Source organism: Enhydra lutris, unplaced genomic scaffold (genome assembly GCF_002288905.1).
Source record: "Enhydra lutris kenyoni isolate GAN:26980312 unplaced genomic scaffold, ASM228890v2 scaffoldscaffold37, whole genome shotgun sequence".
Classification (NCBI taxonomy): Eukaryota; Metazoa; Chordata; class Mammalia; order Carnivora; family Mustelidae; genus Enhydra; species Enhydra lutris.
In genome coordinates this window covers 24186555-24210977 of record NW_019154121.1, presented here as the reverse complement: position 1 = coordinate 24210977, position 24423 = coordinate 24186555, and the positions used below count along the sequence as shown (strand labels likewise).

General features: G+C 36.4%; 1 protein-coding gene across 1 annotated transcript in view; it reads right to left on the bottom strand.

Annotated features, from left to right (window-relative positions):
- The window catches only part of LOC111154452 (contactin associated protein like 2), a 2043877-nt gene that overhangs the window by 1133796 nt on the left and 885658 nt on the right, over positions 1-24423 (bottom strand). The window contains exon 4 of the mRNA XM_022514057.1: positions 22930-23077. Within this exon, the coding sequence (XP_022369765.1) occupies positions 22930-23077 (148 nt within the window). The remainder of the gene's footprint in view (positions 1-22929; positions 23078-24423) is intronic.

Here is a 24423-nt window from a genome sequence, read left to right as displayed (position 1 = left end):
CTTCCACATCATTTAGCACTTGAGATGCTACCCTTTTAACAACAAACAGCCTCTTGTTATAAGGTGGAGAGGTTTTATGGCAGAATACATAGTGCAGAGTAGTACACTGTGCGCATGTGTGCGTGTGTGTCTGTGTCTACATATATTTTTTTTTCATATGGCTAGAATAATTTTATGAACTATTTGCCATGAGAATTCGGATATATCAATTTGGATGGCATTTTTAATAATCCTTGTTTAATGCTCACTCAATACGTCATTACTATCAGCCTCCAAAATTAAAAATTAAACTGATACATGAAATGGCATGTTGATAGTAAGTCAGCATTTTAATATAGAGACTATTAGTACAGCAGTCCCCCCTTATCCATGTGGGAAACGTTCCAATATCCCCAATGGATGCTTGAAAGGAGAGTACTGAATTCTATATAAAAACTATGTTTTCTTCCGGTTTATACATACTTATGATAAAGTCTAAGTTACACAGGCACAATAACATGTTAACAATAACTAATAATAAAATAGGAAAATTATAATAATATACTGTTATAAACCGCAATAAAAGCTATATGAATACGCTCTGTGTCTGCCTCTCTCAAAGTATTTTATGGTGCTGTACTCATACCCTTCTTCTAGTGATGCTATGAGATAATAAAACGCCTGCGTGATGACAAGTCACTGATGAGGTGAAGTGTGGCGAATGACACAGCACTGTGACGCGGTGTCCGGTTACTGCGGACCTGAGGATATGCTTGGAGAGCCATCTGCTTCCAAATGCGGCTGAGGGTAAGTGACAGTGTGGATAAAGGGGGGACTCCTGTACTGTTACTTAACATGTCCTTTCAAAAGGCATAAGTGCTATACTTAAAACCACTGAAGAACATCTGCTGAAGATTGAGAGCAGTGTTAATAAGAGACAGAGGTTTTACACTAATTTTAATGTCTCCTCCTCTTTTTCTTTCCATCCCTCACTTCTCTCTCTTCATATCTTTCTGCACCAACAGTTACTGTAATTTTCAACCTACACACCCCTTCCTCTCCTATGAAGTCAAAATAATCGTGCAAATATTCTGAGGAATCAAAATTGTGGTGAGAATATTTCTCATGATTTTAATGGCAATGATTTACTGATTTATGGTATTGTTTCCAAAGAATATGTCTGTTTTTAATTATTTATGGCCAACTAAATCTTAATTATCAGATATTTTGCCTTCCATTCCTGATTTCCACATGACTTAATTCATTACTTAAAGGTAGCTTAAGAATGAATATTCTCAGGGCATCTGCGTGGCTCAGTCGGCTGAATGTACAACTCTTGGTTTCAGCTCAGGTCATGATCTCAGGGTCATGAGATCAAGCCCCAAGTCAGGTTCTGCGCTCAATGGGGAGTCTACCTCCACTCTCCCTCCTCCTCCCTCTCTGAAATTAATTAGTTAAATGAGAAAAAAGAATTAATATTCTGAAATTAATTAGTTAATTAAAAAAAAGAATTAATCTGGATCTCACTGGGATCAATATACTTCAAGAGCCACTGAGTCTGTAGCAATCCTTTTTGCTTTCCAGGAAAACTGAGCATGTCCTTGACTCCTTACCCTTCACTGAGTGTCCATGAAATTCCTACTGTGTCCCATACCTGTGGTTGCATAACTATCTTCTAGTGTAAACTGCTAAGCACTTAGTTATTTCTTCCAAACTTTCTATATATTTTATGAATAAAATAGGGACTCATTCTTTCAAAAGTATTTCAATAGTATCTACTATACACGAAGCAGAATGTTCAGGTCCAACACCCACCAACTGACTGCATTCTAACAGAAATGAATACACACGTAAACTTTGATAGAATACAGTAGGAAAGGACAGAATGTAATACTAAAACCAAATCCAGTACGGTTCTGCCATTGGTTCCTCATGGGGTGGTCTCAGGAAATGCATCTGTCTCTTTAGGGGAGCTCTTAGTTCCTCACTTGCAAACTTTGTATCTGGTCTAGGTCATCCCCAACAGGTCTGCCACCTCTAAACATTTGGGGGCTCCAGGACTCCTGTTTACTGTTCTTCCTTAATGTCAATCATTTCAGAAAATCTAAGTACTGGAAATTACATTTTGATATAAAGACAACTCTTTCTAGAAAATGATTATTATGCTGTATGAACATTAAGACTCATTTTTGATGCTTAATTAATGTTTAAGGGATATTTCCTTATGAAGTTAAGAACAGATGTTGGATAATAAAATTCATCTCAGATCTGAGAACCTAAGAAATAAATGAACAGTTACTAAATAATCCTCTGTGCTATCCAAGAGTACTAGGAAATGAGAATGACAGCAACAATAATAATAATGGCGAATATATTTATGATGGTTTACCTTAAGCCAACCCTTGTGTTAAGCACTTTAGATTTATTATCATGTTTAATCCCCAAGCCAAATCTATGGAGTGAGCATTATTACTCCCATTTTAAGGGGGCAGAAATGGGGATTTGGAAAGCTTAAGCAACCACCTTAAATTACCCACTAAATAAACTTAGCATTTACTTTCGATTTCACTTTCATCTCCTTTCATTATATCATACTGTTTACCATAAAAGAGAATGTACTTCAAAATACAGTTAACACAAATAATCCTTATACATGCATTTTGTGTTCAAAACTCAAAAGTGACACTGTGAATTACATTTTTGCAAATGAGGGGAACCTAAGTGGCTCAGTGGGTTAAGCCTCTGCCTTTGGCTCAGATCATGATCCCAGGCTCCTGGAATCGAGCCCTGCATCCGGCTCTCTGCTCTGCAGGGAGCCTGCTTCCTCCTGTCTCTCTGCCTGCCTCTCTGCCTACTTGTGATCTCTGTCGGTCAAATAAATAAATAAAATCTTTTTTAAAAAAAATTTGGCAAATAAGTGCTGAATATTGTTGAAGACACAAAAATCACCCATGTCTCTATGCAACATTTGAGACTAATGAAAACACAAATTATTTTGTTTGAAAACCGATGGCTTATAGTTTAAAGTAGAAAAAAGTTATCATTTTTGCTTAAGATATACTTTTTACCCTTTCTGATCTAATGACTATGCTCTCTATATTATTTTTCTTATAAATAGTATATTTAATCTTCATATTATTACTAATCTATGCATTCTATATAATATTCAAAGAGATAAAATTTAAAATATAAATCATAATAGTACAGAAATATTATACTGCTTCTTCTTATATATCATTTAAAGTATAGATTTTAGGTACTTTTTATGATATTATTAATTCTATACATATCATAATTAGCAGTTTTGCTGTTAGAAATCTGAACACTAAGTAAATCAGTTAACTCAGCTAGCTTTATATTTTTTCCAATACAATCACTGTTTTCTCTTTTGAGGTAATAATTTATTGGTAGACCATCCGACAGGATCCCAATTGGTTCAAATGCCCAGAAGTAACTGTGCCCCTGTCTTCACCCCTTCCTCCCTCAAACTCAAGCAGAAGAGAGCCACTGAGCTTGGGGGAGGAGGGGTGAGGACAGGAGGAGTGTAAGTTTCAGGGACAAATAAATGTGTACACATTCAGTGACACTGAATAAGACTCTAAAATGAAATGACACCAAGATACGCTAAGATTAAATTCCCCCAAAGAACATCAAGATGGGAGCTTGAAATACACACTGTAACAAAGGGATGAGAACTTTCATACACATCTGAATTTGTAAATTGAGATTCAAATCTTGCATACATTTGAAAACTGTGTCTGATTCAGTAATTTCTGAAAGTTAGTAATACAGTTATAGGATGTCAGTAATTCAGAAAAGTATGTAAGAGAAAATGAAAGTTATCCATAATGTCACATCTTAGACATAACAGGGTTAATATTCTGATGTGTTCTCTGTACTTTAATTTTTAAATTTTAAAAAAATTTTTTACCAACTGGTAAATGAAAGACACATTGGTTGTATAAACACTTTTATATCTGCTTTTCTCTATCTAATTCTGTATCGTGACCATTTTTTGTTGTCATTAAAAACAACATTTTCATGTCGGCTGCACAGATAGTTCATTCAACTATTTTGTCTTCTTGTCATATCATTCAAAGAACTACTTTTACAAAAAGTCAGGCGAAAAGAAATCCACATTCTTCTTTTCCAAAGTTCTAATGGAAGCATTTGGGAATAGGTAATCAATCAATAAACAAACAAACAAAAGCAAATACATCATTACCCTGGTTTTTATACTCACTAGCTGAACAAGGAAACAAAAACTTAAATTAGTTCTTAATTTTCTCATTGATAAAGCAGGGAAGACAGGGAAGCCTGGGTGGCTCAGTGGGTTAAAGCTTCTGCCTTCGGCTTGGGTCATAATTCCAGAGTCCTGGGATTGAGCCCCGCATCGGGCTCTCTGCTCAGCAGGGAGCCTGCTTCCCTTCCTCTCTCTCTGCCTGCCTCTCTGCCTACTTGTGATCTCTGCCTGTCAAATAAATAAATACAATCTTTTAAAAAAAGGGGGAAGATAATAATTCCTCATTGTAGTAGTTTAAGAGGATTAAAGAAGGCACTTAGCACCATATCTGACATGTCATCACTGTAAATGTAGGATACTCTATCTACATAAATAATGATAATAATTATTACTACTATCCTCAATGTGGACCTATAATGCTCTGGTCTTATGCTGCCTGGTTTTTATGCTACGAGCTAACATGCCTTGATGGGGGAAAAAAAAAAAAGCTAGGCTGACAACATGTGATATGTAAGTAAATTAATTTTATTTCTTTAAACATTGGTATTCTCATTTGCAAAATAACTATATAGAGCATAGTTTTATACTGTCTACATATTCTACTCTACTTTGTATATCTCCGAATAAACATGATCAACATGATACAATGATTTTATCCTCAAAATCCAAAAAGCATTAATTCACTTATATCCTATCATTCCATTTTTTACCACAGCCCTATGACGCAGGGAGGGGGAAAGGGCACAGCATTTCATATAGATGAGAAAGATCTGAATCAGGAGAGGGAGGAGCGAGATGGCAGAGGAGTAGGAGACTAAATTTTGTCTGGTCCCAGGAATTCAGCTAGATACTTATCTAACCATTCTGAACACCTACAACTTCAATAGAAGATTGAAGAGAAGAATAGCAGCAATTCTATGAACAGAAAAGCGACCACTTTCTGGAAGGTAGGATGTGCGGAGAGGTGAATCTGAGGCAATACACAGGAAGATAGACTGTGGGAGTAGGGAGCCACTGCAAGTGAGGGAGCAGCGGAGCACAAAAGCAGAAGTTTTAGAAGTCTGCTCTGTGGAGGGACATCACTCCAGTGGCTAAGCAGGGGCTGGAATCCTCACTGGGTCGGTGTAGTCTCGGGACCCTTGGAGTCACAGAAAGACCAGGGGTGCCTGAGTCCGGCAGAGCTCCCAGGTAGCGGAGTGGGGAAGCCAGCTGCAAAGATGGAGCTTAGGAGTGGCCTCTCAGTTCTGGGTTGCCCAGAACAGTGAAGCTACTACTTTTGATCAGGGACCTCACAGGTGGCAGATCTGGGGAGAACACCCCCTTCCTTCACCAGGAGGAGCAGCATGAGAGAGCGTTGCAGGAATCTGCTGGGTTTGGAGACTCCAAACGGGGCTGTGGACCAGAGACAGAAATGCTCAGTCACAGGCTGGGTGAGCTCAGAGTGCTGCCAGAGACCAGAGAGACAGCTGCGACTGACTGCTTTTCTCTGAGGACTCACTGAAGTCGGGGTGGGGGGGGGGGGGGGGGCAAGACCTCCGCTGCTCCAGGGCCAAAGACTGGGAGGCTGCCATCCTCATTCTCATCCTCCAAATCTGTACTGGAAGCATTCAGGGAACAAAAGCTACCAAGAGCAAAACCAAGCAGATTACTTGCACTGGCCCCTGGCAAGGGCTGTACAATGGCGCCTCAGGCAAAGACATTTGAGAATCACCGCAAGAGGCCTCTTCCCCAGAAGATCAGCAAGAAGATCCAGCCAAGACCAAGTTTACTATCAATGAGAACTGTAGAACACCAGTGCTAGGGGAATACAGCACATAGAATTCATGGCTTTTTTCCCATGACTCTTTAATCTTTCAAAGTTAAATATTTTAAATTTTCATTATTGTTTTTCTTTTTTTCTTTTTCCTTTTTCCTCTTTCTTATTTTAACTATTTTATCTTATCAATACTTTTTCAAAATCTGTTTTAATTTTCATTTTTATAGCCATATTCTTTTTTTAATTTAATTTAATTTTTGTGTGTATGTGTTCCAAAATTCATTGTTTATGCACCTCACCCAGTGCTCCATGCAATACATGCCCTCCTTAATACCCACCACCAGACTCACCCAAACCCCTCTTCCCCCTCCTCCAAAACCCTCAGTTTGTTTCTCAGAGTCCACAATCTCTTATGCTTCATCTCTCCCTCCAATTTTCCCTAACTCACTTCTCCTCCTCATCTCCCAGTGTACTCTGTGTTATTCCTTATGCTCCACAAGTAAGTGAAACCATATGATAACTGACTCTCTCTGCTTGATTTATTTCACTCAGCATAACCTCCTCCAGTCCCGTCCGTGTTGATACAAAAGTTGGGTATTGATCCTTTCTGATGAAGGCATAATATTCCATAGTATATATGGACCATATCTTCTTTACCCATTAGTCTGTTGAAAGGCACCTTGGTTCTTTCCACAGTATGGTGATTGTGGCCATTGCTGCTATGAACACTGGGGTACAGATGGCCCTTCTTTTCACTACATCTATATCTTTGGGGTAAATACCCAGTAATGCAAATGCTGGGTCACAGGGTAGCTCTATTTTTAATTTCTTAAGGAATCTCCACAATGTTTTCCAAAGTGGCTGCACCAACTGCATTCCCACCAACAGTGTAATTCTATCTCTTTGATGTATTTAACTTTATTTTTTGTATACATATAAGTTTTTCTTTCTTTAAAATTTTGGGATACAGTTTCTTCTAACAGACCAAAATATACTCTAAATCTAGGGGACAGCTTTGTTCTAGTCTCCAGCCTGATCATATCCTCTCTTTTTTTTCCTTTTTTCAACAACTGCTTATCTTATCCATTCCTTTTTTAAAAATTTTTAAAATTTTTATCTTCACACTCATATTACATCCCTTCATCATGTTTACCCTAATTTATATATATATACACGTGTGTGTGTGTGTGTGTGTGTGTGTGTGTAATTTTTTTCTTTTCTTTAAAATTTTGGAAAGCAATTTCTTCAAACAGACCAAAATACACCCAAAATCAAGTCTGTGGCTCTGTTCTATTCACCAATCTAAATATATATATTCAATCACAAGAGGAAAGTTGGAAAGAACTCAAGTACATGGATGCTAAAGAGTATCTTACTAAAGAATGAATGGGTCAACCAGGAAATTAAAGAAGAATTGAAAAAATTAATGGAAACAAAAGAAAATGAAAACACAATTGTTCAAAATCTTTGGGATGCAGCAAAGGCAGTCATGAAAGGAAAGCATATAGCAAAGAAGCCTTTCTCAAGAAATAAGAAAGGTCTCAAATATACAAACTAACCCTACACCTAAAAGAGCTGCAGAAAGAATAGCAAATAAAGTGTAAACCCAGTAGGAGAAGAGAAATAATAAAGATCAAAGCAGAAATCAATGAAACAGAAACCAAAAGAATAGTAGAACAAATCAATGAAACTAGGAGCTGGTTCTTTGAAAGAATTAATAAGATTGATAAACCCCTGGCCAGACTTAGCAAAAAGAAAAGAGAAAGGACCCAAATTAATAAAATCATGAATGAAAGAGGAGAGATCACCAACAGCAAAGGAATATAAACTATTATAAGAACATATTATAAGAACTACATATTATAAGAACTACACACCAGCAAATCTGACAATCTGGATAAAGGGATGCATTCCTAGTGATGTATCAACTACCAAAACTGAACCAGGAAGAAATAGAAAACCTGAACATATCCATAACCAGCAAGGAGACTAAAGCACTAATCAAATGTCTCTCAACAAAAAAGAGCCCAGGGCCAGACATCTTCCCAGGAGAATTTCTACCAAAAGTTTAAAGAGTTAATATCTATTCTTCTGAAACAGTTCCAAAAATAGAAATGGGAGGAAAACTTCCAAACTCATTTTATGAGGCCAGCATTACCTTGATTCCAAAACCAAAGACCCCATCAAAATGGAGAATTACAGACCAAATCCCTGATGAACATGGCTGCAAAAATTCTCCCCAAAATACTAGCCAATAGGATCCAATAGTACATTAAAAGGGTTATTCACCACGACCAAGTGGGATTTATTCCTGTGCTGCAAGTTTGGTTCAAAATCTGCAAATCAAATCAATGTGATATAATACATTAATAAAAGAAAGAACAAGAACCATGATACTCTCAATAGATGCTAAAAAAGCATTTGACAAAGTACAGTATTCTTTCCTGATCAAAACTCTTCACAGTGCAGGGATAGAGGGTACATACCTCAATATCATCAAAGCCATCAAAAAACCCCAATATCTTGCCATTTGCAACAATGTGGATGGAACTAGAGGGTATTATGCTAAGTGAAATAAGTCAATCAGAGAAAGACAATTATCATAGGATCTCACTGATATGAGGAATTTGAGAAACAAGACAGAGGATCATAAGGGAAGGAAGAGAAAAATGAAACAAAATGAAACCAGAGAGGGAGAAAAATCATAAGAGACTCAATCTCAGGAAACAAACTGAGGGTGGGTAGAGTGGAGGTGGAGAGGGATGAGGTGGCTGAGCGATGGGACATCGGGGAGGGAATGTGCTATGGTGGTGCTGTGAATTGTGTAAGTCTGATGGTTCACAGACTTGTACCCCTGAAACAAATAATACACTGTAGGTTAATAAAAAAATAAAAATAAAAAAAAAATAAAAGATCTGAGTTGGAATCCTAAACACATTCACTGGATCATGTGGTGTCACGTAGTGTTACATAGTCAACAGAAGTGTTGTGAAAAATGCAAAACTGGGCCTTCCTCCTAACCTTAATAGTAGGCACAGAGCTCTTTGAAAAAGAAGCTGAGAAGAAGTAGAGCAAAGCTTTATTTTACATATTTATCTCCTCTCTTTTTAGAGAAAATCAGCCTTCACATTATACCTTAAAGGTCAGTGTTTCTCAAATCTAAATGGAGTGTGTTAAACAATATGAATTTGTATTCTATTAGCAAAGCACATTCTGTAACACTTCTTTTGTTTTTAACTATCTATTGGCAAATGCAAAAGGCAAAGTGAACAACCATATAAATAATACTCAGCCTTTACTGTGTGGAGGACCTAGTTAATCTGACCTTGATCCCAAAGTTAAATTCACGTTAAAGAAAATGCAAACTTATCCAAAGAAGAATACAGATCCAAGCTGATTCTAGTTGAAAGATATTAACTAATGCAAAGTATCAATGAATTGGTACCTAAAAACAGCTTATATTTTTAAAATGTGTCAAAAAAAATTGCACGATTCTCCACAAATGGCATAGATAAAAGATACAAGAATTCAGGGGTCCTTATTCTTGCATTATTTATGCTGGTAAGGTGATAAACAAGTGTTTCTACCTACAGTATATACACAAGAGATCTATAAATGTGAGCATACTGTAATACAATGATTTTCACCCTTGTCAATATAGAGTCTTAGGAAATCTCAGTATGCATGTAGCAGACACTAAAATACAGATTAAATGAAAACTAAACTGATTCTTACAATGGGTCTATTTTCTTTATTTCACAATGCTTAGCAATGTAACAATCCAATTACCAAGTGACAAGTACAATCTATACCAGCAGTTCTCACCCAGGGGCAATGTTACCCCCCCAAAGGAGACATTTCTTAATGTCTGGTGTCAATTTTGGTTGTCACAGCTAGACGAGGAGTGATGCATGACTAGCATCTAATGGGCAGAGGCCAGTGATGCTGCTGAGGCTTCAACACTGAACATCCTCTTGCCCCCATGCCCAGCAATGAATTATCTATCTGGCCAAAAACATCACACGTCAAGAATGAAAGACCTTGATTTATTTTGATATTCACCAAAGCCAAAGTATAAAATATGATTTGTTATAAAACATTCTTTTGTTTTAGAAGGAACAAAAGCAAGGATAGTGAATAAAAAGCGAATGAGCGACACTAATTATAAAGCAGGAGGCACAAATTACAAAAACAGAGTGACTAGGAAGGTCTTGGGAGAGATGTGGAAGATTCTGTCACCGCACCAAACAGCTGCAGGACAGCACAAAATGAGTCCACATTGCGGGCTGACAAAGAAGAAAACACAATGCATTTTCTAGTTATTCTATGATCTTGAATTCAAAGAACCTCCTTTGTACAACAGTTCTAAATGAATCTGTGTGATGTTTTACCTTAAATATTGTTGAAAACTGCTCATCTGAAGAATTACAAACTTGCTTTTTGGTTGCTGACTTTGACATTGGTAAATATAATGTATTTCTGGTCAAGAAAAGCATTTTTATAACAGATGGGCACAACTTATCTAAATTTGGAGTAGAGTTTAATCAGAGGGGCTGTTAAACCAATTGTGCTCAAACAGTGAGTGACCTCAGTTATATTTTTCATCTTGTCCTTTGCAACACAGGAAAACCTTGTAAAATGATTTGAGAAAAGGTATTATCTTTTCTATATAAGCACAATGCCATAGCAAAGGGGATTCTCCCACTCCCAAACATAATATTTGCATTTTAAAGTAAGCATAAGAAGCCACTGGCCCATTCTCTAAATTCATTTCGTATGATACGCAAATATGGCTGACATAGCATGTTTAAAATGGTACAAACAAGTAAATATCTGATAAGCAGGAGGTTGATAGCAGGGAAGAAAAAAAACAAAAACAAAAACAAACAAACAAACAAACAAAAAAAACGTTGCACGAAGCTTTACATGCAGTGGATGTGACCAAGGCTAGTAATCAATGCAATCCATGTAGTGATATTAGGATTAGATGGATAAATCACATTTATACAAATAAAGGTCTTAACCAGAGTCCAATTTTACCAATAATTTCAAGAATCAAGCAGTCATAAGGCTGTAGTATTAGGCTTAAAATTAAGGTCCAGTATTATATGTACTCTGACATCTGAGAAAGTCCAGAGGGTCTCAAATGACCTAAATCCAAGTTTCCCCTACAGCTCTGCTTCCAGAGTTAAGATCCCCCAGCCAAAAATCTTCCCTTATTTCAGGGATCAGGCACAGTTTCTGCTTATTCCTGAGCATTTATGTCATGAAATATCTCCGTTCAATACTTCAATGATCACCTAGCTTAGGAGTTATTTTCCAGGGAGTCATGTTCATATATCCAGAGATGCTAAGTATGTTTACCGTAAACAACCTAAAACAGGTTCATAACAGGAATGCCCAAAACATTCCATATATAAGGACTTTCCTCCTAGAAAAATTAATTATATGGGAGCAGAGGGTGTGCAGTTATCAGTATCAGAATGTTTACAAAAGAGACTGGCCCAAGTTACCTGTCTTCTTCCCTCGGATCATTCTTCCATTAACTGGAAGTGAAACGGAACAGAGAGTGGGCTCAACTCCTCCCTGTCCACCAAAACAAGTATGAAAGACTGAAAAGACTAATACAGCATTGTTTGAAGTGTAAGAAAATATTACATACATATTCTAATGAGAATAGGAATCTGAAAAGTTGTGATAATTTTTTCAAGTCTAGGTATGAAAAATCTGATACTAGTCTAATAGAAATAACATTATTAAATGTTTTTAAACGAGTGATTTTTAATTTTTAAGTCATATATCCAAATAATTTGCATTGCTGGAAGGTTTAAGTGAGCATACTAAATGATTATTTTATTATATTGTTACTTCTAATTCATGAGGGCGATAACTGCCATCTTAAATATTTGCTCTTTTCTCCGTAGCTAAGCTAATTTAAATAGGTGATAATTAAGACTAACAGCTCAAGAATAAAAGCTAATAAAAGAATCTCTTCAGGTATATTTGTAGTGTTTTAAATTTTACTTCTTTCCTCACATTAACCAGGGATTATAAGTGAAATGCTGATGGACTGCATAACTGTAATTTTGACTTTCGTATTCTTTACAATCACCTAACACATATAAGGATTAACCTGTATGTAGACAGTAGTGAAAATATCTCAGGAGCTGAGGTTCCCTGAGGAGATGCACTGACTGAGGTTGATAAACCTCCTACACCAAAATGCAAGAAAGCTTGAGTTGTGTCATTTGCAAGCTGTCCTTAAATGAGTGTATTAGGACGACCGGACCTTCAGATTGTACTGCCGGACATGTGGGACAATACTGCGCAGATGCTTTTATTGCCAAACATCTTCCCTTGTATGTTCTTACAGTGAGAACTGTGGGCCAATTTTTTACAGTCATTAGAATCTACAAGATAATATTTCTGTAGGCCATCATTGTGATTATAAAAGTTCCCTGTGGGTGAAGAAGAAGAAAAGAAGAATTAACCAAAGGAGAGAAGCATCAAATGACAGAGAAGGAGCAGCGCTTCAGATTGTTACGAAGGATTCCTAGGTCTGCAAATAACTCACTTATGCAAGTCACATAACCCTGTGGATTTTGGTTTCCTCATTAGTAAAATAAGGGATTGGGTTAGGAGGCCTCCTGGGAACTTTTTAAAGTTCTTGTAGAGTATGCACAGGTCTCTTTGTATTAATCAAAGTACCTTATTTGTAAACCATGCTGAAGCATAGTTATTTTTCATTATTTTATTCATTTTCAATTTTCAACTGGTTATCATGCTATGTGTATGTTTTATTTTAAAATATGTATTTTTTGGAAATTATTTTATGAAAAGAATTCTGAATTTATATTTACAATAAAAAATATATCCTCTCTTATCCCACAACAGAAGTGTACTGTTACTCCTACTTCAAAACTGCAAACAGGTATGATTATATGTTATTCTCAATCAATAATTTTGGTTTATTTTTAAATCAACATTGTTGATTTTATATGTGAACTTAGAAAATTCTTGAGGGTAAATTAGATTTTGTAGTAAGCAATACAATGTAAATCTAGCTCTAAATCAATGTCTAAGTAAGCATTTCTCCAAAATACGAACTAGCTGTCATTTGTGACTGTCTTGTATCTAAGGAGAAACTAACGTATATTTGCCATGTTATCTCATTGAATAGACTCAATAGTAACTATCTTCCAAGTAAAAGAAATTACACTGGAAAAAAATAATTAAATGCTGATAGCATGCATCTCCATAGACATGAAAAATGAGAATGTAATTCTTTGTTTTTCATACCATAAATTTCCTTTCAACACAAATGTCACCCTCAAATGTCAATCCAGAAATGAGACTCGCCAAGTATCTGACTTTTTTGGTATAAAATGATAATAACTTATTATCTTGTAACACCTATGAATTTACATTGCCTAGTAAGTCAAAACCATAACACAAATGATTCAGTTTATTTTTCACCATCTCAAAAATATTTTTTACCTGCTACAATAATCTTCAGTTACTGCATTATTACCATCAAGGTGAGCCACAATTAGATATATACAGATAATGTTTCTATTACAAAGTATTCCAATTCAAGTTTAAAATACAAACTACTTTGGGGCACCTGGGTGGCTCAGTGGGTTAAGCCTCTGCCTTCAGCTCAGGTCATGGTCTCAGGGTCCTGGGATTGAGCCCCGCATCGGGCTCTCTGCTCGTCAGGGAGCCTGCATTTCCCTCTCTCTCTGCCTGCCTCTCTGCCTACTTGTGATCTCTGTCTGTCAAATAAATAAATAAAATCTTAAAAATAAACAAATAAATAAAATACAAACTACTTTGCAAAGACCTAAAGAATATATGTTCTTGAAGCTAAGTTCCACTTCTCTTAGTAGCAAGAACATTTCGGTTTAACATTTGGAATTTATTTTTTATGTACTTGCATACATAAGAACAGAGCATGTCCTTTATATATAGCATACTATCATGACAATTTAAATTATCTCTCTACCATGTGTAACTTGGCTTTGATAACTATTAAATCTATTTTCATATTGATTTACTTTTCACACTAATCTTGATATGAAGTTCAAATTAACTAATAAGAGTATGATATTTTTCCTCTGATGATAAGCAATTTACAGGTTTATAATTCATAAAGCAGCTGCATGAAATTCTGGTTTAAAATAATCTTAAATAGAAATAACATAAGGTCCCAAAACACTGAAATTAGAAAAAGAAATACTAAATTCTTTGCTTTGTGTGACTCTTTTGGAACATCTATTAATATAGTCAGTACACAAGTCTTTCAACACTGTGTAGGCACCTAGAGCAACATTCAATATCATGCAAGAGAATCATACCCTGTTCACCTAAGGAAAGAATCTACCCAGCATCAAAGAGTAATCAGTTTCTACTGAGGGAGTAGGTTAGGCCCGCATCATTTGCATCTTGGTATTAGTTCAGTTGAGCAAACATTACTTGCATATGGTCTGATAATTGACAGGATGCCAATAACGAATACGGTGACTGCGTCTGCCCTCTCCCCAGAATCTCACACTCTGCTGTATTTTGGAAAACTTTGATACACATTTCATTGAAAATATTCACACAGTGTAATGGGAGTAAAAAGAAATGTGGTTTATTCTGAAAATTCAGAGAAGTCTTCTTGTTGAAAATTGCATCTCAACTGAATCCTGGAAGAGATGAGACTGAGGAGGGGAACATAGAGAGACCTGGTGGTTGCAGAGGACATCCTGGACAAAAACATGTTCAAGGAGCACAGCATGTACTGGGAAACAGGAACAGTTTGTATTACTGGAGCACAGAGTGCAACACGGCAGTAAGAGGATGTAAGACTGCAGAGGTAACAGGAAAGGCACTATATTTCAAGATAACACCTTGAACTTTAGGCAATGTAGCACCATTAAAGTGTTTTAACCAGAGGTATGACATATGGCACTTTAGATTTACAATTAGCAAAATGGTTTACAAATAGAATTCAATAAATCCTAATAGGATTGATGAGTCTGTATCACAATATATCAATCTCCAAGCAATGTAATAGATCTTTCACTTCATGTGTGTGTATTTGTATGTGTGAAAAACACAAAATACAAGTAACTGGAACCCTTTTATTTTATGCAAAATGAAATATTTAATTTAAATAGGAAGACATGGATGGATTCCCAAAACTACTTATTTCTCTGCCCAGCTAAACTAATATAACAGAAGTTCTTACTAGTTTTAATGAATATATATGGTCTCCAAAATTCATATCCACCCAGAAACTCCAAACATGTTCGTCCTTGGAAATGCAGTCATTTTAATTGGTTACTTTAAGATTAGGTCGACCGAAGCTAGAGTTGTCACAATTCTGGACTTTAAGCTCTGTTACAAAGCTGTCATCATCAAGACAGTCTGGTACTAGCACAGAAATATACACATAGATCAATGAAATAGAATACAGAACCCAGAAATGGACCGTCAACTCTATGGTCAACTAATCTTCGACAAAGCAGGAAAGAATGTCCAATGGAAAAAAAACAGTCTCTTCAACAACTGGTGCTGGGAAAACTGGACAACCACATGCAGAAGAGTGAAACTGGACCATTTCCTTACACTACACACAAAAAGACTCAAAATGGATGAAAGACCTCAATGTGAGACAGGAATCCATCAGAATCCTGGAGGAGAACACAAGCAGCAACCTCTTTGACCTCGGGTATAGCAACTTCTTATTAGGGACATCTCCGGAGGCAAGGGGAAAAAAAGCAAAAATGAACTATTGGGATTTCATCAAGATAAAAAGCTCCTGCACAGTGAAGGAAACAACAAAACTAAAAGGCAGCTGACAGAATGGGAGAAGATATTTGCAAATCTCATATCTAATAAAGGGCTAGTGTCTAAAATCTATAAAGAACTTATCTAACTCAATACTCAAAAAATTTAAAAATCTAGTTAAGAAATGGGCAAAAGAAATGAAAAGACATTTCTCCAAAGAAAACATACAAATGGCTAACAGACACCTGAAAAAAATCCTCCACATCACTCATCATCAGGGAAACATAAATCAAAACCACAATGAGATACCACCTCACACTGGTAAGTATGGCTAAAATTAACAACTCAGGAAACAACAGATGTTGGCGAGGATGCAGAGAAAGAGGAACTCTCTTACACTGTTGGTGGGAATGCAAGCTGATGCAGCCACTTTGGAAAATAGTACAGAGGCTCCTCAGAAAAGTTAAAAATAGAACTACCCTAAGATCCTACTAGGCATTTATTCAAAGGATACAAAACTAGTGATTTGAAGGGACATGTGCACCCCAATGTTTATAGCCCCAATGTCCACAGTATGAAAGAGCCCAAATGTCCATTGGCTGATGAATGGATAAAGATGTGATACACACACACACACACACACACACACACACACACACACACACAGAGGAATATTACTCAGCCATCAAAAAGAATGAAATCTTGCCATTTGGAACAATGAGAATGGAACTAGAGTATATTATGCTAAGCAAAATAAGTCAGTCAGAGAAAGACAAATACCATATGATTTCACTCATATGTGGAATTTAAGAAACAAAACAGATGAACATAAGGGAAAGGAAGGAAAAATAAAGTAAGATAAAAAGCAAATCACAACAGACTCTTACCAAAAGAGAACAAACTGAGGGTTGCTGGAAGGAGGTGGGTAGGGGGATGGAGTAACTGGGTAATGGGCATTAAGGAGGGCACTTAATGTTATGAGCAACGGGTGTTATGTGCAACTGATAAACCACTAAATTCTACCCCAGAAACTAATACTACACTATGTGTTAAATAACTAGCTATAATTTAAATAAAATCTTGAAAGAAAGAAAAAAAATTAGGTCATACTGGATAGGGTGGATTTTAAATCCAGTGAGTGGTGTCTTTATAAGAAGGCCACATGAAGACACAGACCCCGACACACAGAGGGGAGAAGGCCACGTGAGGACACAGACCCTGGCACACACCAGGAAGAAGGCTGTGTGAACGGAGGGGCAGACAGTGGAATGATGCACAAAAGATTAGGTCAAAGAGCATGAAGGACTGCCAGAAACCACCAGAACTAAGGGAGGCCCATGAAATAGCTTCTCCCTCTGGGCCTACAGAAGGAATCAACTCTGCTGACATTGTGGTTTCTGACTCCTGTCCTCCAGAACTACAACAGAACAAATCCTGTTGTCTTACACTACACAGTTTGTGGTACTTTGCTATGACAACACTAGGAAACTAACACACACATACACGACAGCACCTCTTGCTGAGGCAGCATGGTCATATTGAGTATCAGTTTGTGGTCCCTACAGAAGACAATCTCATTTGCACAGCATGAAATGAACAAAACACTGTCCTTTTGTTTGTATTTGGCTTTTTTGTTTGTATTTTGTTTGTATTTGGCTTCTCTTGATACTTTTTCCAGCCCTAGTATGGTGCTTATTTTCTACCATGATTTGCATTGGGTGGTATATCCAGGCTTTATTAATTATTCATTCAAATTGAAGGCATATACAAAAACTAGTTTAGTTGTGTGTATCTTGGTTTCCCAAGGCACTGACTTTACTCTTATGAAGACTCTGGTTAAAAGCTCATACAGTATTTGTCATCCAAAATGCTCACGTCAATCAGGACACTGTATTGGGCTTGTGTAAAATGAATGTTGGAGTACTGCAGCCATAAATGATTTTTAGAAATTATTAGACTGAGACGTCTCCCTTCTGCTTCATGTAGTCTCTCCAGTACAGAGTAAGAAGATTAGCATCGGTGTTTTGGGAGAAGGTTTACTGAGTCAGAAGATGTGGGGAATATCACTAAGTTTTAAAAATAACAGCAGGCTCTTCCTTCAATTAAACTTGAGGGAAAACCAAATGTAGAGGGAACACAATAATTTAAAATGAGTTTAGATTCACTGAAATTAGAACTCTGATGACTCTCAAGACAAGTCGGGAAATACCAACAGGAGACGCCGTAAGCCTTCAAAAAAGTGGCCTACAACTTACCTTCTCCACCTGGATAGAGTGAACTTTCTCTCCACAAGCTTGAGAAATACCGAACTTCTCAGACAGATAAGTGGCCACGGAAGAACTCCACAGAGGAGAAATGACAAACACCAGGGGGACGGCAGCAGCACAGGCCTCCAACAGAAGCACTGCTCCCGCTGACATCCTGCCCTCTCCAGTCCTTTCCGCAAACTTAGAAACAGAGGAAGGGCTCTCCCATTCCCTGATCTGCAACTTCAGGACAGACCTCAGATAAGTCTTCCAAGGGGTTTCTAGAAAGATGAGAGAATTCATTTCTCTCTCCCACAGGAGTGATCGAAGCCTAATTTCTCCTTGCGGGGACGCTAGCATACAGAGTACTGCTAACTCTTACGAGGGCAAAATAAAAGGGTGTATCTGACTTTTCCCCTTCAAAGATCCATGATTCTTTTTCTCATTGAAAAGGCAAAGTCTTTGACATAGTATTTCACTAAATTAAAAACAAAAAAACAAAAAACAAAAACAAAACCAGAAGGCCATCTTCTAAGGGCCTACACTAGGACAGGTAAACTTAAACAATAGTAGCTTTAGGAAAGTTGTCCATCACAAATATTTTTAACACATACTTTTCTTAATGTAAACGTGTATTTCTCTTGGAAAATACATAAATATAATTTGGGTTCTTCAAAAATAGATAAATAAAAAGAATCTGATCTGGACATTAGTTACAAAAATGGCCCAGTTGGGGATCTTGTTAAAGAAATGACTAGTTATCAACTCTTTGACAATAAAAACTGTGTCCAGGATATTAATCATTGTTCACCAAACTAAGGGAAAAAAATCAGAGAATGCCATTTAAAAAATAAATGTTGTAGGTTCTTTAAACTATAAAAGAACATGGAAGAAAAATAATAAGCAGACTTTTGGTTCTCCTAATCTACACCAACCAATATGGTAGTCAGCAGTCACACTATGTAAATTCAAATTCAAGTGAATTAAAATTAAACACAATTTAAAATGAGTTCCTCAGTTATCTCAGCTACATTTCAAGTTCTCAACAGCCAGATGTGACTAGCAGACTACAGCAGGTCAAGGACATTCACATCTTTGTTTAAAGTTCTACTAAAGAACATGGCTCTAGAGCTATGTTTGTACCTTTTCTCCCCCTAAAATGATATTGATACGTCTATGGTTCCCAGTCCCTGCTGTACAAAGTACCCCAAACCTGGTGGCTCTAAACAACAGCTCTATTCTCTCACATAGATTTTTTTCACTAGATTCAAATCAACATGTCAGCAGGACCTCAATTCCTCCGGAGGCTCCAAGGAGAATCTCCTCTCCTCTTCCAGCTTTTGGAGGCTGTTGACATTCCTTGACTTATAAAAGTATCACTCGATCTCTGTGCCATGGTCACAGTGCCTCCATTTTCCTGTCTATGAATTCTCCCTCTGCCCACCGCTCACAAGGACAGAACCCATGTACCTAGAAGCCCCCCGGATAATGCACGATACTGTCCCCACGCCACAATCATTAACTAAATCAAACGCTCTGACTTATTAAGTAACATTTACAGTTCCAGGGATTAGTACCTGATACCTCTGGAGACCATTATCCAACTTACTACAATCTACTACAATGGTATTTTTCAACTTCTATCCTACATTTTATTTTATGTTACTAGTTCATCATTTACTCCACTGGCACCTACTGGTATAATGTTAATACAGTTTTTAAAGTGTACGATTCCTGCCCCCCGAGAGACGCTTATATACTACAAAAACCTAGCTTCCTATGTAGCTTCAGGCATTTTTTTCCTTTCCATTTGTGACTCCCAAAGCCCGGGCTAGATGGAGAAGGCTATGATAGTATGAGCTCACCACTTCACAGATCCACTTGCAACAACTGTAGAACACAATGTCCTCTTTTAAGCCACACCTGAGTCACCTCACACTATTTGCCACTGGGCAAGCGGTGTTTGCCCTTACTCTGAGCTCTAAGTAACCCCATTAACAGTGTTGGTTTTAAAATGATTTTTTAAAGAAAGCCATCTCAAAAATAAGATAATATGTCTGGATATCCTAACAAGAATAAAATAAAAGATAAAGAGAGGGAGTTGGCTATAAAAAGTATTCAAAAACAACTGGAAAATAGATAAATAAAAGATAATCCAATAGGAAAACGGGCAAAATTCAACAAACACTTCAAAGAAAGAGGTATACAAAGGAAAGACAAGCATAACCTCTTTAAAAATCAGCAAAGTGTTCACTAAAACTAAAATGAGATATAATGAACACTCACCACAATGGTTAAAACTTTGAAATCAATACTAAGTTCCCAAATTTGTGAAGCAACAGGAATGCCAATACATTGGCTGTGGGAGTGTGAGTTGATAATAACCACTGCAGAAAAGAATTTTGTCATTACTGACAAAAATTAAACATACATATATCCTAACTTGGTATTATCCTTCCTAAGGTGACATCCATGAGGAATATTTATAGCAATTCTATTAAAATAGCCAAAAATGGAAATAATTCAAACATTCATTAACATAAAATGAATTGATGATTATAGGATATTCATACAATAGAGTAACAGGGCCAATAAATATAATCAAATACCTTAAATAACAGTGTGGATAATTCTTATAATTATTATTTTGAAGAAAGAACTCAGATGGGAAATGACGTATACTTCAGGATTCCATTTTCGTGAAACTAAAAAAAAATGTAAAATTAATCTATGAGGATAAAAATCAAGTGAATTTCTACCTTTAAAAAGCAGCAGTAACTGGGAGGGGGGGCCAGGCGTCAATATGATTATTTTATTGACTTGGTGATGGTTACATCATTGCTCATTTTGTTGGAATCAAGGAGTAGGAAAATAGAACAGCGGTCGTGAGCTCTAGCATTGTACCAGACTCACTGGCTTTCCTTTCAGCTCTATCATTTAGGCGATATGCCTCTGGTGTATTTTAACTTTCACTATTTTTAATCCCGGTAAACACTACTATATTAGTTGTTCTACCTGATGTCTCATGTAATGTTTTCCTTATTCACCATGGTATTACTAACATTCAGCATATTTCATGACACATAAAAAGTGCTAAGTAATTTTTTTTTTTTAGATTTTTATTTTATTTTATTTATTTGACAGAGAGAGATCACAAGTAGGCAGAGAGGCAGGCAGAGAGAGAGGGGAGGAAGCAGGCTCCCTGCTGAGCAGAGAGCCTGATGCGGGGCTCGATCCCAGGACCCTGAGATCATGACCTGAGCCGAAGGCAGAGGCTTAACCCACTGAGCCACCCAGGCACCCCCAGTGCTAAGTAATTATTAATAAATTTCATACATCATGGTTTCCATGAAGAGCATTACACATTTTTCATTTACTGAACATGCTCCCTAGAAAATCCATCATGCAGAGGAAAATACCACATTTTGTCTTGGCCTTCCCAATGTGCTGATACTTAGAATATGTGTGAACACAGAATTCTGTATCCATAATGCCAGGACCACATACAGAGAACCCAGATTTATGTTAAGGCTCATTTTAGACTTCTCCTAACAAGTTCTCCTAACAAGATCTTCCTCCTGAAGATCTATATTCTGCTGAAGAACTACATTTCTCTGCCTCTCTACTCGTTGTATTTGCTATAATAAAGTGATGACCAAATAAAATAAACACCTGGAGAACTTTTAAATGATCTCCATGGCCCCTTTGTAGTAACCATTTCAGTTTGCACGTAACAATATTGCTCATGAATAAAAAAATATGATTTGGTTATCACAACAGCTACTATTTCCACACCAATCTCTGTAACTGATTTCTACAGAGGTGAAAGCTTTATATATATTTTTATTATAAACTACTAAATGTTTGGTTAATTTTAAAAAGCTTGCCAATAGGTCATTTGCCATCTTCTGGTTGTAGTGAACTTTTATTTTTACGTATCTGTAGGAGAGGTAAGGGAGAGTCTAATGGTAGACTCCTAGGAGGAGGGAAATATTTTATCATAGAATTCATATTCTAAAGCCAGTATCTGCAAATCATGTATTTGCAGATTGACTCTCTACTACCTAGCAGCCTCAAAACACCTCAAACAATCTCTAAAGTAATTCTGTGTTAGTACTGCTTTCATAGAAGCAAATAAGCAAAGATAGATCTTCGGTAGACAAATCCATCATCAACCTTGGCCTGAAAGAAATTCCACAGATGAAAGTTTTAAAGAAACTAAGGTCATAGTCAAGAAGATGGGGAAGAGAAGGACAGGCAGATAAGAGGGCTGTAAAGAAGAAGAAAGACAGAAGAAGAGGAAAGGCAAACAAGCACTACTGGTAAAAATGAGTAGAAACAAGACAGCAGAGCTGTAATCCCCCAAAATCCATATATTAGAATCACCAGACATCTATACAATGTATTTAAGAAATAAATAAGAAAAAGAGCTTAAAATATGATTAAAAGAAAAGCATCATTTTAGGGGACCAAGGCAATTTTTTAAAGGAGCAAATAAAACTTGCAGACATATAAAATATCCTTGACATTAAAATTTAGTGGTTAGCTTTAAAATAGTAAAAGGTGAAATTGATGAGAATTGGCAGGGAATTCTCAAGAATATATCCAAAATCCATCACAAAGAGTCAAAATGATGGATAATAATGTAAGTTTCTACTTTTAAATATTGCATAAGACTTCAGGTAACTTACTTAATAAGCTTTGTCGTTTTAGTCTACGGAACAAAAATCCTTTGCTTAAGGTATTTTTATGTGTTTCTGTGTAAAGATGTAAAAATATATCTAGAACATATAGATAAACTTATATATTTATATATAAAAACAAGGCAGCTTATTGTCAGAGAAAGCAAGTAATGTTAAATAATCAAAAACAAATCACTAATTAAATGAAAATGACAAAATCCACCATAAATTTCAACAGATACTCACAGTAAGAACAGCCATAGACCTCAATTCTGAGCCCAATGCGGCCTTCTCCATTCCAGTCCAGGGGCACGATGCGCACATAGCGGGCGATCACTGGATGCTGTAAATCATGACGAACCACACTATCAGAGTTGATGTTCCCAGGAAATGCCTGGAAAAAAAGAAAAGGAATTAAAATATTAAAGAAAAACGTACTTTGGAAACAACCACGTTCTCTGTGTGCTAAGATAAATGTAAGTTTTCTTCTCCAATGGCAGGATTTTATATTTTCTACTATAAACAATTTGAACAAAGCTACCATACTTCCTTTATTTGAAAACAAGTCTGGTTTTAAATGGAAACTAGGCCAAAATCTCTAAGTGTCCTTTTGAAGGTGAAAAAACACACATATTAGAAGAATGAAACACTACACGGAACCCACCACACTATCCAGTAAATATTTAAATTACGAGTTCTCATATTTTACATTTAAATTACAGTTTTTCAGCCTCCAACCACATTTCTTGCTTTTTAAAAATCTCTCCACATTACCTTCCCATGCCACCATTAGTAATCTGAACTTTTTTTCAACATCAGTTAGATTAAAAGAACAAATGAATACATTGTGCAAATACCCAGAGTTTTCTACCTTTTATTGGCATGAACACATTTACGGAGTTTACAAGTTGGTCAGAAATGTTTCCATTCCAGATTTCTCATTTACAGAGGATGTGGTCAAATCAAAAGAGTGATTTCCCATGAACCTTATTTACATTGAGAACTTCCCATTGTCTTATGTTTTTTCAGCAGAGAACAAATGGATTTCCTTCAGGCATGGCTATCATTCATTCAGGAAACATTTGTAAAACATGTATTTCACAGTAAGTATAGAACAAGATAATATGGGGACATAAGATACCTAGAGCCATAGACACTATACTCCAAACAATCACAATCTAATAGGGAAAATGTCAGTATAAAATTCTAATTCAAGGAAGATTTAAAGAAACAGACAATCATAATTTAGAAAATATAAGTCAAATAAATGAGAAATGTATGTCTGTTTTATTTTAAACATTAGCAGTTTTAATTTCATACATACATCTAGCTCTTTCTATATTAGATAACTTGAATTTTTGTAATGTTGTATCCCATGTGCCCTCCTCTTTTATATTTGTTTATATGCTCTCTTAAATACTGAAATAAAAGTTTTAAGAAGAAAACTGCCCCTTTTTAATCACACACACACAAAAAAAACCCCACAACATAAGCACCATATGACATGGCTAATTTGTTGTCTTCTTGACCTGAGGCTTTGAATTTGCTTCTTTATAAAAATAGAAGTTCTATCTTTAAAAAAATTATTTGTAACACTTTTTTAAACACATAAAATTGATAAGAAGCACAAAAGACATGCTTTTGATAAAAAGTCCATAGCAGCTTTGAAGCAGGAGGCTCCGGTTTCCTCTCAACACACATGGCACCGCCCTGAATTTGCAGTTGCCGGTTTGTTACCTG